Source organism: Lissotriton helveticus, chromosome 9 (assembly GCF_964261635.1).
Source record: "Lissotriton helveticus chromosome 9, aLisHel1.1, whole genome shotgun sequence".
Classification (NCBI taxonomy): domain Eukaryota; kingdom Metazoa; phylum Chordata; class Amphibia; order Caudata; family Salamandridae; genus Lissotriton; species Lissotriton helveticus.
This window is the reverse complement of record NC_136070.1, coordinates 1,209,074,149-1,209,092,935: the sequence shown is the minus strand read 5'-3', so window position 1 is coordinate 1,209,092,935 and position 18,787 is coordinate 1,209,074,149. Positions and strand designations below refer to the sequence as shown.

Sequence of the window (18,787 nt, the reverse complement as noted above, 5' to 3'; positions counted from 1 at the left end):
GGCGCCTTAAAGCCGCCAGCCCTTTCGTTGTGAGGCAGGGTCAAGAAACACGGACAGCGGGAGGGGGGAGGGGGTGGGAACGGGCACACGGACAGCGGGAGGGGGGCGGGTTAACGGGCACATGGACAGCGGGAGGGGGGCGGGAACGGGATAAGAAAAAAAAGAAAAGAATGCCGCTTACCTGCAAGAAAAGTGAAATGGCACAGCCCACACCTGCTCGGAGTAGGGAGCGGGTCGGGTCTGCGTCCTCACAGGGAGAGCGAGCAGGCTTGTGTGACGAAGGATGCCGGCCTGGAAAAAAAAATTTACATCCACCCACCGCCGCATGATGTGGTCGGAAAGCCTAAAAATCGCAGGAACGCCCACGAATCTGCTCGCAGAATGACGAGCAGATCTCTCTTCCAATGGCTAGCCTCCATTTATGGAGCTAGCCAATGGAAAGAGAGGGCGGGACAACACACACATACTGCGCGGTGCGCAGCTTTCGACAGGCGAAACCTAAAAAGGACTGCATCCTTTTTTTATTCTTTACACTTCTTAGGTACTCAGTAGGAGTTGTATTAAGAAGTTATGCAGATTGCAAATACAAGTGTCCTAACTTTACTACTCCTAAACTGCGAAAAATCCCAACTTTAAGACTTTCGGTATTCACAGAAGGCATTTAGGGTCCTAAAGTCAGTAGTAGTAAGTTTAGTATTATGTCTTAAGTTAGTTCTGTGAATGGGGACCCATGTGCCTAGAAATGTAATCCGTGTAAGGTGTATTGGTATAATCCTTACTTGATGCATACGATCTATGTCTCCCAGCTCTTCACTTAAGTAACGGCGCTCAGTCTGCACTATGGAATTACAAATGCATAAGCACATTCACTGCCAAAGGGATTTGAATTCCCTGTCCTCTGCACCCAAGTGATCCACAAACATCTTCTGCATAAGTCACTTTTATATAACATTATTGTGTTCTCACCTGTCTTATTATTCGTGGATTGTCTGCAAACTGAGCATTGTGCTCCTGGATGTAGCTCAATGAAACGCTTGTCACCAGAGGGTCAGGAAAAGACAATACTGGCACCACCTTGGAGGGTAGAGAAAAGATTAAAGAGTTTACTGACCTGGAAATGTATTGTTTACTTGGACACAAGCGCAGGTATATGCAGTCTCATGCCACAATGGTTTGATCAATTAAAAGTTGTATATATTTTTTTAACTGTTTCAATAGCGCCTAGCACTGAGAGTTCTGAGAGCGCTTTTGATAGAACAGCAATGACCCAAAGATCTTACAACCTAAAGGATGAATGTCAATGAGATAACTAGCAAGTCATTTTCAGTGTATGAACTATTTATTTAACAGCTTTATGTAGCACCTGGCCCGGACAAGTATGAGAAAGCATTATATAGAACAAATGTAAATTAATAATGTTATTCATGGGGAGAGCTGGGTACTAGTGTTTCAAATTTGTATTCTTCAGAAGACGTCTGAGTTCTACATCAAGTGCTTGAGATGCCAACCTTTCATTTAGACCTTTGTCCTTATCAACCTCTCCCTCAGATCTGCGTCCATCCAAAATGACTAGTCTTGTCATAAAATGATTACACTTGCTGAAAAAACAGTAGCTCCATTAACACTAGGATTGGGCAGAATTGTGGGAATCTGTTTCTTCGGAATGCCATTAAAGCGTGAGATTCTGTAAAATTCAGCAACAGGTGGAGTGGGCATTTAGTGCTATTTTCTTAACACAAAATGCACTCTCAAGTCCAAAAATGGATGCGAGGATGCATTTTACTCTAAGAAATATTGCTGCCAAATACCAAATGAATTGAAGTTCATATCCATCAGCACCCTGACATACACTGCAATAATCCCTGAATATATCAGGGTGCCGAGGGGCATGCACTGCAGTGCAGTCAGTGGCTTCTAAACAAGGCCAGAGGAGGAAGCTGTCCCTCTATGTTTAGAGGGACTGCTCCCTCTTCCAGCCCTATTCGAAAACCAAATACTGCAAATTAGTTCCGCCGGGGGAATTTATTAGTAATTCCACGTTACTAGAATATCGCTGAATTAATATTTCCACCCAGGTCTAATTAATACTGGACCTATTTTGAAGTCACCTCTAGAAGATCCCTACACTGATGTGCTACCCAGGATTCAAAGTGAAACAGTATTTTGTTCTTTTACACCCACCAGTAAAAAGTTCAATGCAAAGACACCTGGCCAACCGTAAGGAGTGTAAAATGTGTGCTTTTTCTGAATTCACATATTACGTGTGGTAATATCACATGAAATATTTGCACCATTTTCATACAAAGCCAGATCACTCTTCCCTAGTAGTTGGCACTTTACATGGATTCCCAGGGGTCTTTGCTGTTCCTACCCTGGTATTCTCCCTCCTGCATTTATTACCAGGGGTTTAGTGCAATAGTGTTTTTTGTTGCAGTTGCCTCAAATCTGTGCAGCAAAATATATTTTGCATGGGAAAGTTAATTGCGTCTAGTGATGCTTTGCATTATGTGGGGTTGCTTTGTGTTGTAGAATTGTACATTGCACCACACTGTGCTTCCTTTTATCTCCTGTAATAGCTGGATGTAGGAGGTAGTAAGGTTCAGTGATGATTTTGTTGAGCCAGAAGCAGTTCTTAATCAACTCAAGTTGTTTGTCTATTATGAGCCTTAAGATAGTGGTCATGGTGCGCAGGGGCAGTTTCTATGCATAGTCAACATGGGATCACACATAGGGAAGCTGTAATGCTAATGGACTAGAAAAGCATGGGCAAAACCTTCTCTTCCAGGTACAGATTGTAAGCAATATGTCATCCTGTATTTCAGTTGGCCAGAGACCATCTTTGATCATAGTGTGTTGGAATGTGATTTATTAGGGTATTTGGGCAAAATATTGAGTCCTAAATATTGCGCTACACAAATATTGAGTTATTAATATTGTCATACATAAATATTGTGATGCATAAATAATGCTTAAAAAAATATATCTTTTAATGTAAGTAATGTTGTTAAAAATATCTGTGTTGTTAATATTGTTTACAAAAATATAGTTGTAAAAAACAGTTTAATTGCATATTTTATAAATTGTTTGTAAAATTGTTGTTAATGTTTTTAAATATAGTTTGTAATTTTTAGTTATTTATTCTTTTAATTCAATTGTTAATTGTAATTTATAGTGTGGTAGTGAGTTGTAAAGTTTGTAGGTTTACAGGGTATATAATTAATACATTATATAATTAATTTAAATTGATTTTTAATTGATATTAATTGATTAATAGGGTAAAGGGAGAGAAGATAATTAAGTCTAATTAATTAATAATTGATTAACTTTAAATTTTTCAATTGATCATTAATTTTGTAAATTGTGTCATTATTATATTTTTCAAGTTATCTTTTAGGTGCGGGTTGTTGGGTTTGTATGGGTAAAGAGTGGGAAATTAATTATAAGTAATTTATTTATGAATATTAATTATTTATTTGACCATTATTTATGTAAATGGTGTAATTATATTATTTTTAAAGTTATATTTTTGGTGTGGGTTGCTTAGTTTGTAGGGGAATAGCTTGGGAAGTTAATTAAGTAAAAATAGTTAACTAATTAATTATACATTTTTTGTGAAATGTTTTATTTGTGATTATGTAAATTATTTAATAATCCAATTTTTTATGTTATATATTAGGTGTGTTTTGTTGTGTTTGTAGGGGGAATAGTGTGAGAAGTTATTTAGGTAATAATAAATTAAAAATGTATTAGTAATTGTTTAATTTATTACTTAATATGTTAATTGTGTTATACTTTTTATATTTCAATTATATTTTAATTGTTGCCTTTTATGTTTATGGTACCACAATACCACTGGAATGCCTCCCATGTGCTGTGTAATGCAACACAGTGATTTGGGCTGCGTTGCATTACTTCATATTTATGAAGCCATTCAGAGCCACACAAAGTGGTTTTGTGTGGCTTCATAAATATGACTTGGAGCTTTACGTAATGCATGTACCACGTTTCGTTGTGCAAGCATGACTAAGGCCCTCGAAAATATGCCGGAATTGTTTTTGTGCAAAAAGCACAACAACTATGCTGATTGCAACACAGAAACTCTTCCTCTATGGAGCATAGCTGTTTATTTATTTATTTATTTATTTATTTAAATTCTTATATCGCGCAGGAATCAATCCCGTGAGGGTATCTCCGCGCTTTGCTCATCAGGACCAGAGTGTTACAATTAGCAGAGAAGGTGAGGGTAGATATTACGGTTGGAATGCTTCTCGGAAGAGTAGAGTTTTTAGAGACTTTCTGAAGGACATATGGTTAGTAGTCAGTCTCAGATCAGTGGGAAGTTTGTTCCATAGAGCGGGGCCAATTGAGGAGAATGCTCGGTCTCCCTGCCTGGATTTTTTTGTAACTGGTGGTTTCAAGAGGGCTTGATTGCAGGAGCGGAGTGACCGACAAGGTTGATACAGTTCTAGTGATTGGGAGAGGTATTTGGGGCTATCTCCATATAAGCTTTTATGTACCGTGCAACAAATTTTAAAACTGATTCGCTGCCGTATGGGAAGCCAATGCAGTTCTTCCAGCAGAGGCTTGGATGGAGTCCTAGGTGGTACATTCATGACCAGTCTAGCCGCCGTATTCTGGACTACCTGCAAACGTCCCACTGCGTCCGCATTAGCAAGTGTCAGCAGGGCGTTGCAGTAGTCCAGGCGGCTAGTAACCAAGGCCTGTACGAGAGTCTTCCTATGGGTATCAGGGAGGTATGGGAAGACTCGTCTTAGAAGGCCAATGGTGTGAAAGCATAATCCTGCAATATGGTTAGTGTGATCCTTGAGGGTTAGTTTTTGGTCAATTTTTACTCCTAAATTTTTGACATGTGGCTTTGATGTTGGAACTGGACCCAGGTCCAGTGGCCACCAGTCGGGAGACCACAGAAGATTCGCTTTGCCGAAGAGCATGATCTCTGTTTTTGCCACGTTGCATTGGAGGCAGTTTGCTGCCATCCAATGTGACACTGCCCTCATACCCTCAGCAAAGTTTTCCTTCACTTTAGGGCCAAGGGAGTTGAAAGGGTAGAGGAGCTGAGTGTCATCAGCGTAAGAGACTGGTGTGAACCCGTATTTTCGTACAATCTCAGCGAGGGGGGCCACATAAACATTAAATAATGTAGGGCTGAGACAAGAGCCCTGTGGCACCCCTTTTGTGAGCACCCTCGAGATGGAACTGTAGGGGCCAAGGCTGATAGATTGCGATCTTCCGGAGAGGAAGCTCTCCAACCAGGATAGTGCTAGGCCTCCTATCCCCACACCCTGCAAGCGGCTGAGAAGGATGGTGTGGGACACGGTATCAAAGGCCGCAGACAGGTCCAGCAGCACTAGAATTATGGAGCCCCCTCTGTCCTGTGACATTTTGATCTTGTCAGTCACCGAGAGGAGGGCAGATTCAGTGCTGTGGTTGGGCCTGAACCCAGATTGTGATTGGTCCAGGCCCCCTGTCGCCTCGATAAAACTGGAGATGATGGTGTTAGCGTGTTTCTCAGCCAGTTTGCTGACAAAAGGGAGGAGGGAGATAGGGCGCAGGTTGGAGAGCTCTGACCAGGGTAGAGTGGTGATTTTACGAATCGGGTTCACAACCGCTTCTTTCCAATGTTGTGGGAGTTTTCCTTCGGCAAAGGAGAGGTTTATTAGTTTATGGATGGATGGGCCTAAGGATTCTATCCTGTGTTGCCAGCACAGGGAGCTGCAGCAGCTTTAGTGATGTTGGTGGCCAGCGTGACAATCTTTTTTGGTGCTGCACCATGACCCCCCTCCTTGAATTCCCTCACTACCACCCGGCAAAAGTGCCCTTCATCACTCCTTAGCCCCTCTCTCACATCATTTCATTACTTTTGTTTTAAAGGGCTGGTAAAGGCTGCCTTTACTAATCCTCTCAGCTATCCACATAAAATACAGATCTGCTCTTTGCTGCAGGCATATTAACCCTCCGTGCTACTTTTTTTGACGAAACTCCAATCAGTCTCTTTAGCAGGAACATTAATCACAAGAGTTGTCTTGACATTTTTATTGCTGCCTGAAGCTGGACCCACAAGGAACTCTGTAGCAGGTGCTTTTAAATCAAGTTATTGCTAAACACAGTACCCCGGCAAAGGAAATGTAAACAAAATGCCCACTGCCATCATGTGGAAAGTCCTCATTAAAACTTGCTGCCTTACCCAGGAGGTGACTGCTCTTGTCCCTGAGCTGGAAGCCAGTATGCAAATATGACATTTTAAAGTCCATTAGGCATGTCATGGCATTCGAAATGGAGAAAGGGCGCGTTAAAATCCACACATTTATTTCTATCTGTAATGTTGTAGCTCAAATACTGACCAGCCAGAAAGGAATAGTTTGGTAAATCGTCATTGTCTACATCTCTGCTACCACTGCCCAGGATTCATTAGCCATCCCCTTCTTCCTGCCTGAATCGGTAACATTGTCTCCCTCGGCCTTAACCCCTCTGCTGCGCTGAACGTTCCGCGCTGGTGCGGAACGTTCTGTTGCGCGGGCGGGGCCGCGACGTTCAACGGACGTGCGCAGCACTACCGAGGTAGTGCACGCGACGTCCGTTGAACGTGGGCAGCACTCAAGGGGTTAAAGCTCGGCCTGCTAGTCAATACCAGCATGATACTGAATTATTTGCACTATGAACGCAACAGGCAGCAGGTTTCCACTTCCCATCATACATAAGGATGACCACTGCTCTCTTTCAGTTCAACTAAACACTATTTACTAATATTTTGCACTGTGTTTGCATCATAAAAGTGACTCAAATCGAGGCAAAACCTTTTTTTTCAAATTTATTTTCCAGCACAAAACTTGTTTTGTGCTGGAAAATCACTTGAAAGTAGCGCAACGCATAGTGCTGCTTTGCATTACTTAGCGCCAAGGAGGCATTCTATGGATGTTTACATGGGTGTTCACATACAACCACCCAAGGTTTTTGACGCTAAACCCTATTTACTAAAAATAAAGAGGCAGGGTCTTCGTCAAAAAATATCACCCACTTCAAGCAGGCACTATTACAGAAAAATACTTTAATCTCTCCTTTCTTTTCCAGCTATGCATGTTTGCTGCACTGTACAGCAAACATACAAGGGGGAAAGTGTTTTAAAGTTAGCCTAAGCATAGTATTTTGTTCTTGACAGGTATTCTTCCAGTACAAAGCCTATGCTAGACTCCCGCAGACACCTTTGCACTATGGTGCAAAGCTGTGTGCGTAGAGCACGGCAGCACATTTGTATGCCAGTGCTAGGGAAAGGGGAGAAGAGGGCCATATTTCTGTAAATATACCGTTCTCCTGCTCTCTTCTTCGCACACAGTGCAGCATTTGCAGCTGCTGCACTGTGCTGCATGATAGTTTAGTACATCTGGGCCTTGGATACACCCGATTCATAAGAAAGATTGACCATTGCTGTTAGCGGTCAGTGGCTACTACAGACTTCATCACATCTCATTTCTACCATATACTTTCTTGAAACCATTCCAACAACTATGATGTAGCCATTGGCTGCTACGAATGGGGCCTTTGATAGAAATATTTCTACAACTAATACATAAGGTATCACCTAACACAGCATTGTAAGAGTTACCATAGGTTGTTCATCAACAAAGATCTTCTTTCCTGTGACTTTCTTATAGCGATCCATGGGCAATCCAGAATCCTTGTCGGTCACAAAAGGCGAGTCAATATTTTTCCTGTTGGATTCGAAAACAAATTCTTACTCTGTGCCCACTTTTAGGCTAAGCAAAATGCCAAGGAACATGATTAAAATAGGAAGGAAACCTGAGAAATGAGTAGCGAGAAATGATACCACACATAAACTCGAGTCATTGTCAGCTCACAGAACGCAAATAGAAACCACCAGGAGTAACAACAACTGCATGACACGAGTGAGGAGAGAGGGACAAACATGAAAGATAGAGTTTCAGGTCAGACAAAGTGAAAGCACAAGGTTCAGGATAGATGTGCTATTTGTAAGTACAATTAGATGACTATCATTGGAATTCCTAAAGAAATCAGGTTTCCTAAGCCCATTTTAAAGAGACTGCAACACTATGGACCTGAGTACGGTGGGGTGGAGACCGCAACCGACAGATTGTTGGTGGTGGTCAACCCGCTATCGGAACAAGGATCTCCGTCCGCCATATTGTAATGGCTTGTGGACAGGTGGCGGTCGGAAACTCCGACCACCACGGTCCCGCAGGTGGTCTGTATCCGACCGCCTGTCGGACCTTCCTGTAGTCCCAGAATGGCGGTGGTGCCTGTCAGGAACCGCCATAGGGGTTACAATTTCCCTTTTTGCCAGTTGTTCTGCACCGGTCAACCCGCAGCAAAATGGCCTGCGGAAATGGATTTGCGGCCCGGAACATAGGCACTGGCCTAGACCGTAGGTGCCCCCTACATAATTCAACATGTGGTAGGCACCGAATTGTGCAGGGATATGTGTGGGGTAACTGTTTTGTCTTACTGCAGGTGCTGAAGAGCTACTAAACATGGGCAATGTGACCGCCACGGTGGCGGCCGCATCTTAATTTGCCCTGTGGGATTGCAGCCTACAAATATGATACTATACAATGGCGGACAGACTGAAGTCTGTTTGTTATCGTAATAACCCCCTCAGTTCTATGGAGTGGGATTTGGCATAATAAGGTAGACAAATTTGTTGATATTGCATGCTGATAAGATTTCATTCCGTTTTTTGGACCAACAATGCTAGGTCTTTGTTGCCTGGCAATATATAAGGTTGTGTTAGCAGAACTTTGGTGTACCTTCAAGGGGGGAAAAGCCTTTACAATGTGGCGGGTACCACACAATACCATTACCAGGTGTCCATTACAACTCATGCGTCTTTACCACACACATTTTTACCATGAATATGCTTTTACCACACATGCCTTACAACGAACATTTCAATATTTTCCCGGCAAGTGTATTAGGGTGGGTATGGGTTTTTGGATGGAAAGGTTATTTTTACGGTTTCTGGTGAGTAACGTTTTTTGAATGGCAAGGGTATTTTTAGGGTTTAGAGTGGGTATGGGTTTTTGGGTTGCAAGGGTATTTTCAGTGTTTAAGATGGGTATGGGTTTTTGGGTGGCAAGAGTATTTTTAGGGTTTAGGGTGGGTAAGGGTTTTTGGTTGGCAAGAGTATTTTTAGGGTTTAGGGTGGGTAAGGGTTTTTGGTTGGCAAGGGTAATTTTAGGGTTTATGGAGTTTGAGTTTAGGGTTTGTAGGTTAATAGGGTAATATATATATATATATATATATATATATATATATATATATATATACACACACAAATATATATGTGTGTGTAAATTCTATATATATCTAAGCACACACATAAAATTACATTTATTCCAACACGAATGCGCTGATTCCCCCCGCCTCTTGTGACTGCAAGTCCGCGGCACGGTAGCGAACCCCTTATATTGAACACCACTCCAATCTTCTTCTTCGAGGATATCATATAAGAGAAAGACGAGTTTTGGCTCAATTCCCTGCAAAATCACGCTGCAAGGAATTGAGCCCCAGCCCGCTTTTCTTTTTAGGTCTCGCTGGCGTTGCAGCGCGAAGCGCTGCCGCCAGCGAGACTTATAGCCGCCTTCATCCCTGTCAAGGGAGTAACAGCTGTGAACGAGCCCGATACAGACCTGGGCACGAGCCGACCCAGGTCTGTGAACACGCTTCAAGGTTGAGCAGCTTGTGCACGTTTGTTGGACGTCAGGCACCGCAAGCGCTGCCAGACCAATTATCCCAGCATGAAACTCTACTTCCTGAGGACAAGACCAATTATCCCAGCAGGAGTCTCCACTTCCTCAGGCGCCGCAACAATTATCACAGCATGAGACCCCACTTATCACAGCATGTCAACAGGCGCCCCAGGCTGCTGGAGCACTCAACTATAATTAATGTGCAGTTGAGTGCTCCAGCAGCGTAGGGGCCTCTCTGCATGCTGTGATTATTATCACTTTGGGGTCTCATGCTGTGATAATTAGGGCGGCATGCTCTATTTGCAGCACTGAACATTTTCAAAGAAGGCGAAGCAGCGACATTCATTGGAGACACTCACCCTCATGCCGTCACCCCCTCACTCGCCCTCACCCCCTCAAACCCCGACCCCTCACACACCTCCTCACCCTCACACCCCCTCACTCACCCTCAAACCCTCACACACCCTCTCACCCTCACACCCCCTCACCCCCTCACACCCCTCACCCCCTCACACCCCCTCACACCCTCACACCCCCTCACCTTCACACCCCCTCACCTTCACACCCCCTCACCTTCACACCCCCTCACCCTCACACCCCCTCACCCTCACACCCCCTCACCCTCACACTGCCTCACTCTCACACCCCCTCACACCCCTCACCCTCACACCCCTCACACCCCTCACCCTCACACACTCTCACCCTCACACACTCACCCTCACACACTCACCCTCACACACTCTCACATACCCTCACCCTCACACACCCTCACACACCCTCACTCACCCTCACACACCCTCACACCCTCACCCTCACACCCCCTCACACCCTCACCCTCACACCCCCTCACACCCCCTCACCCTCACACCCCCTCACCCTCACACCCCCTCACCCTCACACCCCCTCACCCTCACACACCCTCACCCTCACACACCCTCACCCCCTCACTCACCCTCACACACACTCACACACACACCCTCACATACCCTTACCAGCATAGCATAACAAAACATAGCATAGCATAGCGAAACACAGCATAGCATAACAAACAAAAGCATAGGATAGCAAAAGCACAGCATAACAAAACAAAGCATAGGATAGCAAAACAACAAAACATAGCATAGCAAAACACAACAAAGCATAGCATAACAAAACACAACAAAACACCATAGCATAACAAAACAAAGCATAGCAAAACAAAGCATATCATAGTAAAACAACAAAACATAACACAACAAAACATAGCATAACATAGCATAACAAAACATAGCATAACATAACAAAGAATAGCAAAACAAAACATAGCATAGTAAAACAAAACATAGCATAACACAGCAAAACATAGAATAGCATAACAAAACAAACCATAGCATAACATAACAAAGAATAGCAAAACATAGCATAGTAAAACAAAACAAACCATAGCATAACATAACAAAGAATAGCAAAACAAAACATAGCATAGTAAAACAAAACAAAACATAGCATAGCATAACACAACAAAACAACAGAACAAAACAGCAGAACATAACAAAACATAGCAAAACAAAGCATAGGATAGCAAAACAAAACATAGCATAGCAAAACATAGCATATCATAGTAAAACAACAAAACATAGCATAACATACCACAACAAACCATAGCAGAACAAAACATAGCAGAACAAAACATAGCATACAAAACATAGCATAACAAAACATAGCATAACAAAACATAGCATAACAAAACATAGCATAACAAAACATAGCATAACAAAACAGCAGAACATAACAAAACATAGCATAACACAGCAAAACATAGAATAGCATAACAAAACAAAACATAGCATAACATAGAATAGCATAACAAAACAAAACATAGCATAACAAAGAATAGCAAAACAAAACATAGCATAGTAAAACAAACCATAGCATAGCAAAACATAGAATAGTATAGCATAGCAAAACATAGAATAGCATAACAAAACAAAACATAGCATAGCCTAACATAACAACAAAACAGCAGAACAAAACAGCAGAACATAACAAAACATAGCAAAACAAAGTATAGGATAGCAAAACAAAACATATCATAGTAAAACGACAAAACATATCATAGTAAAACAGCAAAGCATAGGATAGCGAAACACAGCAAAGCATAGGATATCAAAACACAGCAAAGCATAGGATATCAAAACACAGCAAAGCATAGGATAGCAAAACACAGCAAAGCATAGGATAGCAAAACACAGCAAAGCATAGGATAGCAAAACACAGCAAAGCATAGGATAGCAAAACACAGCAAAGCATAGGATAGCAAAACACAGCAAAGCATAGGATAGCAAAACACAGCAAAGCATAGGATAGCAAAACACAGCAAAGCATAGGATAGCAAAACACAGCAAAGCATAGGATAGCAAAACACAGCATAACATAGCGCAACATAGCGCATAACATAGCGCATAACATAGCGCATACCATAGCGCATAGCGCATAACATAGCGAATACCATAGCGCATAGCGCATAACATAGCGCAAACCATAGCGCATAACATAGCGCAAACCATAGCGCATAGCGCATAACATAGCGCAAACCATAGCGCATAGCGCATAACATAGCGCAAACCATAGCGCATAGCGCATAACATAGCGCAAACCATAGCGCATAACATAGCGCAAACCATAGCGCATAGCGCATAACATAGCGCATACCATAGCGCATAGCGCATACCATAGCGCATACCATAGCGCATAGCGCATACCATAGCGCATAACCTAACATATCCAAGCATAGAGCATAGCCTAACCAAGCATAGAGCATAGCCTAACCAAGCATAGAGCCTAGCCTAACCAAGCATAGAGCCTAGCCTAACCAAGCATAGAGCCTAGCCTAACCAAGCATAGAGCCTAGCCTAACCAAGCATAGAGCCTAGCCTAACCAAGCATAGAGCCTAGCCTAACCAAGCATAGAGCCTAGCCTAACCAAGCATAGCCTAGCCTAGCCTAGCCTAACCAAGCATAGCATAGCCTAACCAAGCATAGCATAGCCTAGCCTAAGCATAGCATAGCCTAGCCTAACCAAGCATAGCATAGCCTAGCCTAACCTAACCAAGCATAGCATAGCATAGCCTAGCCTAACCTAACCAAGCATAGCATAGCCTAACCTAACCAAGCATAGCATAGCCTAGCCTAACCTAACCTAACCAAGCATAGCATAGCCTAGCCTAGCCTAACCTAACCAAGCATAGCATAGCATAGCCTAACCAAGCATAGCATAGCATAGCCTAGCCTAACCAAGCATAGCCTAGCCTAACCAAGCATAGCCTAGCCTAACCAAGCATAGCCTAGCCTAACCAAGCATAGCCTAGCCTAACCAAGCATAGCCTAGCCTAACCAAGCATAGCCTAGCCTAACCAAGCATAGCCTAGCCTAACCAAGCATAGCCTAGCCTAGCCTAACCAAGCATAGCCTAGCCTAGCCTAACCAAGCATAGCCTAGCCTAGCCTAACCAAGCATAGCCTAGCCTAGCCTAACCAAGCATAGCCTAGCCTAGCCTAACCAAGCATAACCTAGCCTAGCCTAACCAAGCATAGCCTAGCCTAGCCTAGCCTAACCAAGCATAGCCTAGCCTAGCCTAGCCTAACCAAGCATAGCCTAGCCTAGCCTAACCAAGCATAGCCTAGCCTAGCCTAACCAAGCATAGCCTAGCCTAGCCTAGCCTAACCAAGCATAACCAAGCATAGCCTAGCCTAACCAAGCATAGCCTAGCCTAACCAAGCATAGCCTAGCCTAACCAAGCATAGCCTAGCCTAACCAAGCATAGCCTAGCCTAACCAAGCATAGCCTAGCCTAACCAAGCATAGCCTAGCCTAACCAAGCATAGCCTAGCCTAACCAAGCATAGCCTAGCCTAACCAAGCCTAGCCTAGCCAAGCCTAACCAAGCCTAGCCTAGCCTAGCCTAGCCAAGCATAGCCTAGCCTAACCAAGCATAGCCTAACCAAGCATAGCCTAACCAAGCATAGCCTAACCAAGCATAGCCTAGCCTAACCAAGCATAGCCTAGCCTAGCCTAACCAAGCATAGCCTAGCCTAGCCTAACCAAGCATAACCTAGCCTAGCCTAACCTAACCAAGCATAGCCTAGCCTAGCCTAACCAAGCATAGCCTAGCCTAGCCTAACCAAGCATAGCCTAGCCTAGCCTAACCAAGCATAGCCTAGCCTAGCCTAACCAAGCATAGCCTAGCCTAGCCTAACCAAGCATAACCAAGCATAGCCTAGCCTAACCAAGCATAGCCTAGCCTAACCAAGCATAGCCTAGCCTAACCAAGCATAGCCTAGCCTAACCAAGCATAGCCTAGCCTAACCAAGCATAGCCTAGCCTAACCAAGCATAGCCTAGCCTAACCAAGCATAGCCTAGCCTAACCAAGCATAGCCTAGCCTAACCAAGCATAGCCTAGCCTAACCAAGCCTAGCCTAGCCTAGCCTAACCAAGCCTAGCCTAGCCTAGCCTAACCAAGCATAGCCTAGCCTAACCAAGCATAGCCTAGCCTAACCAAGCATAGCCTAACCAAGCATAGCCTAACCAAGCATAGCCTAACCAAGCATAGCCTAGCCTAACCAAGCATAGCCTAGCCTAGCCTAACCAAGCATAGCCTAGCCTAACCAAGCCTAGCCTAACCAAGCCTAGCCTAGCCTAACCAAGCATAGCATAGCATAGCCTAGCCTAACCAAGCATAGCCTAGCCTAGCCTAGCCTAGCCTAGCCTAGCCTAGCCTAGCCTAGCCTAGCCTAGCCTAGCCTAGCCTAACCAAGCATAGCCTAGCCTAACCAAGCATAGCCTAGCCTAACCAAGCATAGCCTAGCCTAGCCTAACCAAGCATAGCCTAGCCTAACCAAGCATAGCCTAACCAAGCATAGCCTAACCTAACCAAGCATAGCCTAGCCTAACCTAACCAAGCATAGCCTAGCCTAACCTAACCAAGCATAGCCTAGCCTAACCAAGCATAGCCTAGCCTAACCAAGCATAGCCTAGCCTAACCAAGCATAGCCTAGCCTAACCAAGCATAGCCTAGCCTAACCAAGCATAGCCTAGCCTAACCAAGCATAGCCTAGCCTAACCAAGCATAGCCTAGCCTAACCAAGCATAGCCTAGCCTAACCAAGCATAGCCTAGCCTAACCAAGCATAGCCTAGCCTATTCAAGCATAGCCTAGCCTAACCAAGCATAGCCTAGCCTAACCAAGCATAGCATAGCCTAGCCTAACCAAGCATAGCATAGCCTAGCCTAACCAAGCATAGCATAGCCTAGCCTAACCAAGCATAGCATAGCCTAGCCTAACCAAGCATAGCATAGCCTAGCCTAACCAAGCATAGCATAGCCTAGCCTAACCTAACCTAACCTAACCTAACCAAGCATAGCCTAACCAAGCATAGCCTAGCCTAGCCTAACCAAGCATAGCCTAGCCTAGCCTAACCAAGCATAGCCTAGCCTAACCAAGCATAGCCTAGCCTAACCAAGCATAGCCTAGCCTAGCCTAACCAAGCATAGCCTAGCCTAGCCTAACCAAGCATAGCCTAGCCTAACCAAGCATAGCCTAGCCTAACCAAGCATAGCCTAGCCTAACCAAGCATAGCCTAGCCTAACCAAGCATAGCCTAGCCTAACCAAGCATAGCCTAGCCTAGCCTAACCTAACCAAGCATAGCCTAGCCTAACCAAGCATAGCCTAGCCTAACCAAGCATAGCCTAGCCTAACCAAGCATAGCCTAGCCTAACCAAGCATAGCCTAGCCTAACAAAACAAAACATAGCATAGCATAGCTTAACAAAACATAGCATAGCTTAACAAAACATAGCATAGCTTAACAAAACATAGCATAGCTTAACAAAACATAGCATAGCTTAACAAAACATAGCATAGCTTAACAAAACATAGCATAGCTTAACAAAACATAGCATAGCTTAACAAAACATAGCATAGCTTAACAAAACATAGCATAGCTTAACAAAACATAGCATAGCTTAACAAAACACAGCATAACAAAACAAAACAAAACATAGCATAACAAAACAAAACATATCATAGCCTAGCAAAACATAGCATAGCATACCAAACACAACAAAACATAGCATAGCATAACAAAACATAGCAAAACAAAGCATAACACACACCACACACACACAACCACAACCACGCACAACTATCTATCTATCGCCCTCACTCTGTCTATCTATCGCCCTCACTCTATCTATCGCCCTCACTCTATCTATCGCCCTCACTCTATCTATCGCCCTCACTCTATCTATCGCCCTCACTCTATCTATCGCCCTCACTCTATCTATCGCCCTCACTCTATCTATCGCCCTCACTCTATCTATCGCCCTCACTCTATCTATCTATCCCACTCACTCTATCTATCTATCCCACTCACTCTATCTATCGCATCACCACAGCATCACTCAGCACCACCACAGCATCACTAAGGGGCACAACAACATCACTATGCGCTACCACAGGATCATTGAATGCCACAGCATCACTAGTCGCCACCACAACATCACTCAGCACCACCACAGCATCAATCTGTGCAACCATTCAACAACAACTGGGTCAAATATGATCTCTCAATGTTTCAAGCTTTATTACAAATGTCACAAAAAGAGGTTAGCATTTCACTTCTGTTCTTGGATTTTCGTCACAATAAAATACACTGAACATATTCTTCACAAAAGTTATTTACAAAAGTTTAAGCTATTGCTATTATAAATTACAATAACTTTTATTTAAGTATTAATTATTAAAAAAATTCAAAGCCATTGTTATTTGTAATATCAATACATCTAAGTCACGTGAATACAACACATATTGCATTACAAATGCTATAGGTGTCACAAGTTATAACTATTGGCATTGTAAATGACAAAGCTATTATTTTTGCTATTTTCAAAACCAACACATATATAAAAAATGTGTCATTTACAATACCAATAGCTCAAACTTTCCTAATGCGAGACCTTATGCATTGCAAATGCTTTTTTTTTTTTATATCCTCGTAAGAAGTTGATCGGAGTGGTGTATAGTATATATATTGATATATAAAGGCTTTTTACTTACCTGCAAAATACTTTCATTTCATTGTAAAGGCATGTGTGGTAAACGCATATACGTGGTAAAAGTGTTCGTGATACAGACATCCATAGTGAAGACACATGCGTTGTAATGGAATCGTTGTAAATGTATGCATGGTAATGGCATGCATGAGTCCGTCAATCAACCATTTAAGGTCATAGCTTCAAGTCTTTCTGTATTCCTTTTGATCTTTACATGTATTTTCTTTGAGAGCATCGATTCCATTACAACGCATGTGTCTTCACTATGGATGTCTGTATCACGAACACTTTTACCACGTATATGCGTTTACCACACAATGAAACAACGTCTACATATGGTCTCTCTCTGCAGCACCAGCTTACCTCAAGCGTAACAGATCACTTATATATTCTGGAATGGGAAACTTTGAGGGTAAAATACGTGTGACAGGGACCAAACATAGGCACCATTATATTTTTTGGGATGGGGAGGTCAGGCAACTTTCTGCAAAATGCATATGTGCCCGAACACATTTCTGAAAGTAAAGGGTGTTATTGAAGTATGTACCTTTCCTTGTTTTCTCATTTGTATCCATCCTCTAGAGATGTGGGGATATGTGAATCATTTGCACAGACCTTTCAGTTCAACATCATAAAAAAAGAGATTTCCTGCCAACCTGGGGAACTCAGGATGTTGACTTTATACATAAGTGTGCCTTAGTCCAAGAACCTTTTGTAGTACCAGTTCCTTTCTATATCAGTGTTATGTTTTGAAAGTACAGACAGATACTGAACAGCACAGCAGTAGGAAACAACACCAGAATAAAATAAGAGGTACGCTATTATACATTTTGAAGAATTTTCACCCTAATCGGACATCCAGCTGTTCTGGTCTGCCACCGAATTCATATTAAGTACACATACACCGAGACCTAACACATGTGGAGACAGACCATTCTTATGTTGAGGTTTCATTATTATGAAGGAACCTCACCATGCCCACCCACTCACACATCTGGGATTCGAAGGAGACTTTCTCAAGTGCTGCAAAGGACTGAAGACACTTTTTTAAGGTTGGCCTTTTACAAAATCCATACCACATCTCAAGATCTATTCATTCGTTTGTATGGGAACAAAGGCCCTGCCTTCATGATAGACTGATGCATGGTCAGATACCAAGGCTAACAAGTCCATCATAGTGTTTTAAGGTTTCCTGAGTTTCATTACCAAGGCTCAGCAAAGACCACTTGTCTTGACAAATGTTACCTTTCGAATATGTACTTACCATTTCACTTTCATTTGAGTATAAAAGTGCAGTCTCTTTCTTCCCAAGCATGTGTCGCATGTTACCCTACCACCAACGCAGGCAGTACAACTGGAAAAGAGTATAATGTTTCATAGATTAACTCGGATAGCCATTGGCACATGTACAACAAGACAAATAAATTGGTAAACATTTCATCTCTCATCGTCTACCTGAACTCTTTTTTGGATTCATACTCTGTGGCATGGTATAATACTTCCGTGTAGTATCCTAAAGTTCCAGATTGTGGCTGATTGTGAGGGCTAAAGGTGCCAGTCAGATTACAGCTGTGCACATTCACCTCTGCGTGAACGCAAACTTTATCAATAGACCCCTTATATTTTGTTAAAGTGACAACTGTTGAGCGGTTGTTTATCCTGCTTTAGGTGGAGAAACCTTTGGTTGTTTCCCAGTGGAGCTGGAAGGATGTGGCTAGATTGCAGGTCACTGACCTAAAGAAGCACATAATGATGTGAAAAGTAAATGAGGTAGGCCAGAAGGAGCAAGGTACTATCAGGTGAGGGTTACTGCAGTAGACCTAGAATTCCAAGAATTGCAACAGAGGGAAAAGGAAAATGGTCTCTTTTTTCAAGCATCACAGAAATGGAAATGGTGGATGGAGCAAGAATGTGTGACTGGCAAGACTCAAGGGTAGCTGTAATGATTGTGTGGCAT

At 43.1% G+C, this 18,787-nt stretch overlaps 1 protein-coding gene across 3 annotated transcripts in view; it reads right to left on the bottom strand.

Moving 5' to 3' along the window:
- Positions 1-18,787, bottom strand: part of LOC144782352 (protein SSUH2 homolog) — a 274,648-nt gene that overhangs the window by 126,266 nt on the left and 129,595 nt on the right. For all 3 annotated transcript variants that reach the window (XM_078661670.1, XM_078661668.1, XM_078661669.1), the window contains exons 9-11: positions 18,095-18,184; positions 7,622-7,727; positions 967-1,074 (exon numbers count right to left, since the gene is read on the bottom strand). In XM_078661670.1, coding sequence (XP_078517796.1) covers positions 967-1,074; positions 7,622-7,727; positions 18,095-18,184 — 304 coding nt within the window. The remainder of the gene's footprint in view (positions 1-966; positions 1,075-7,621; positions 7,728-18,094; positions 18,185-18,787) is intronic.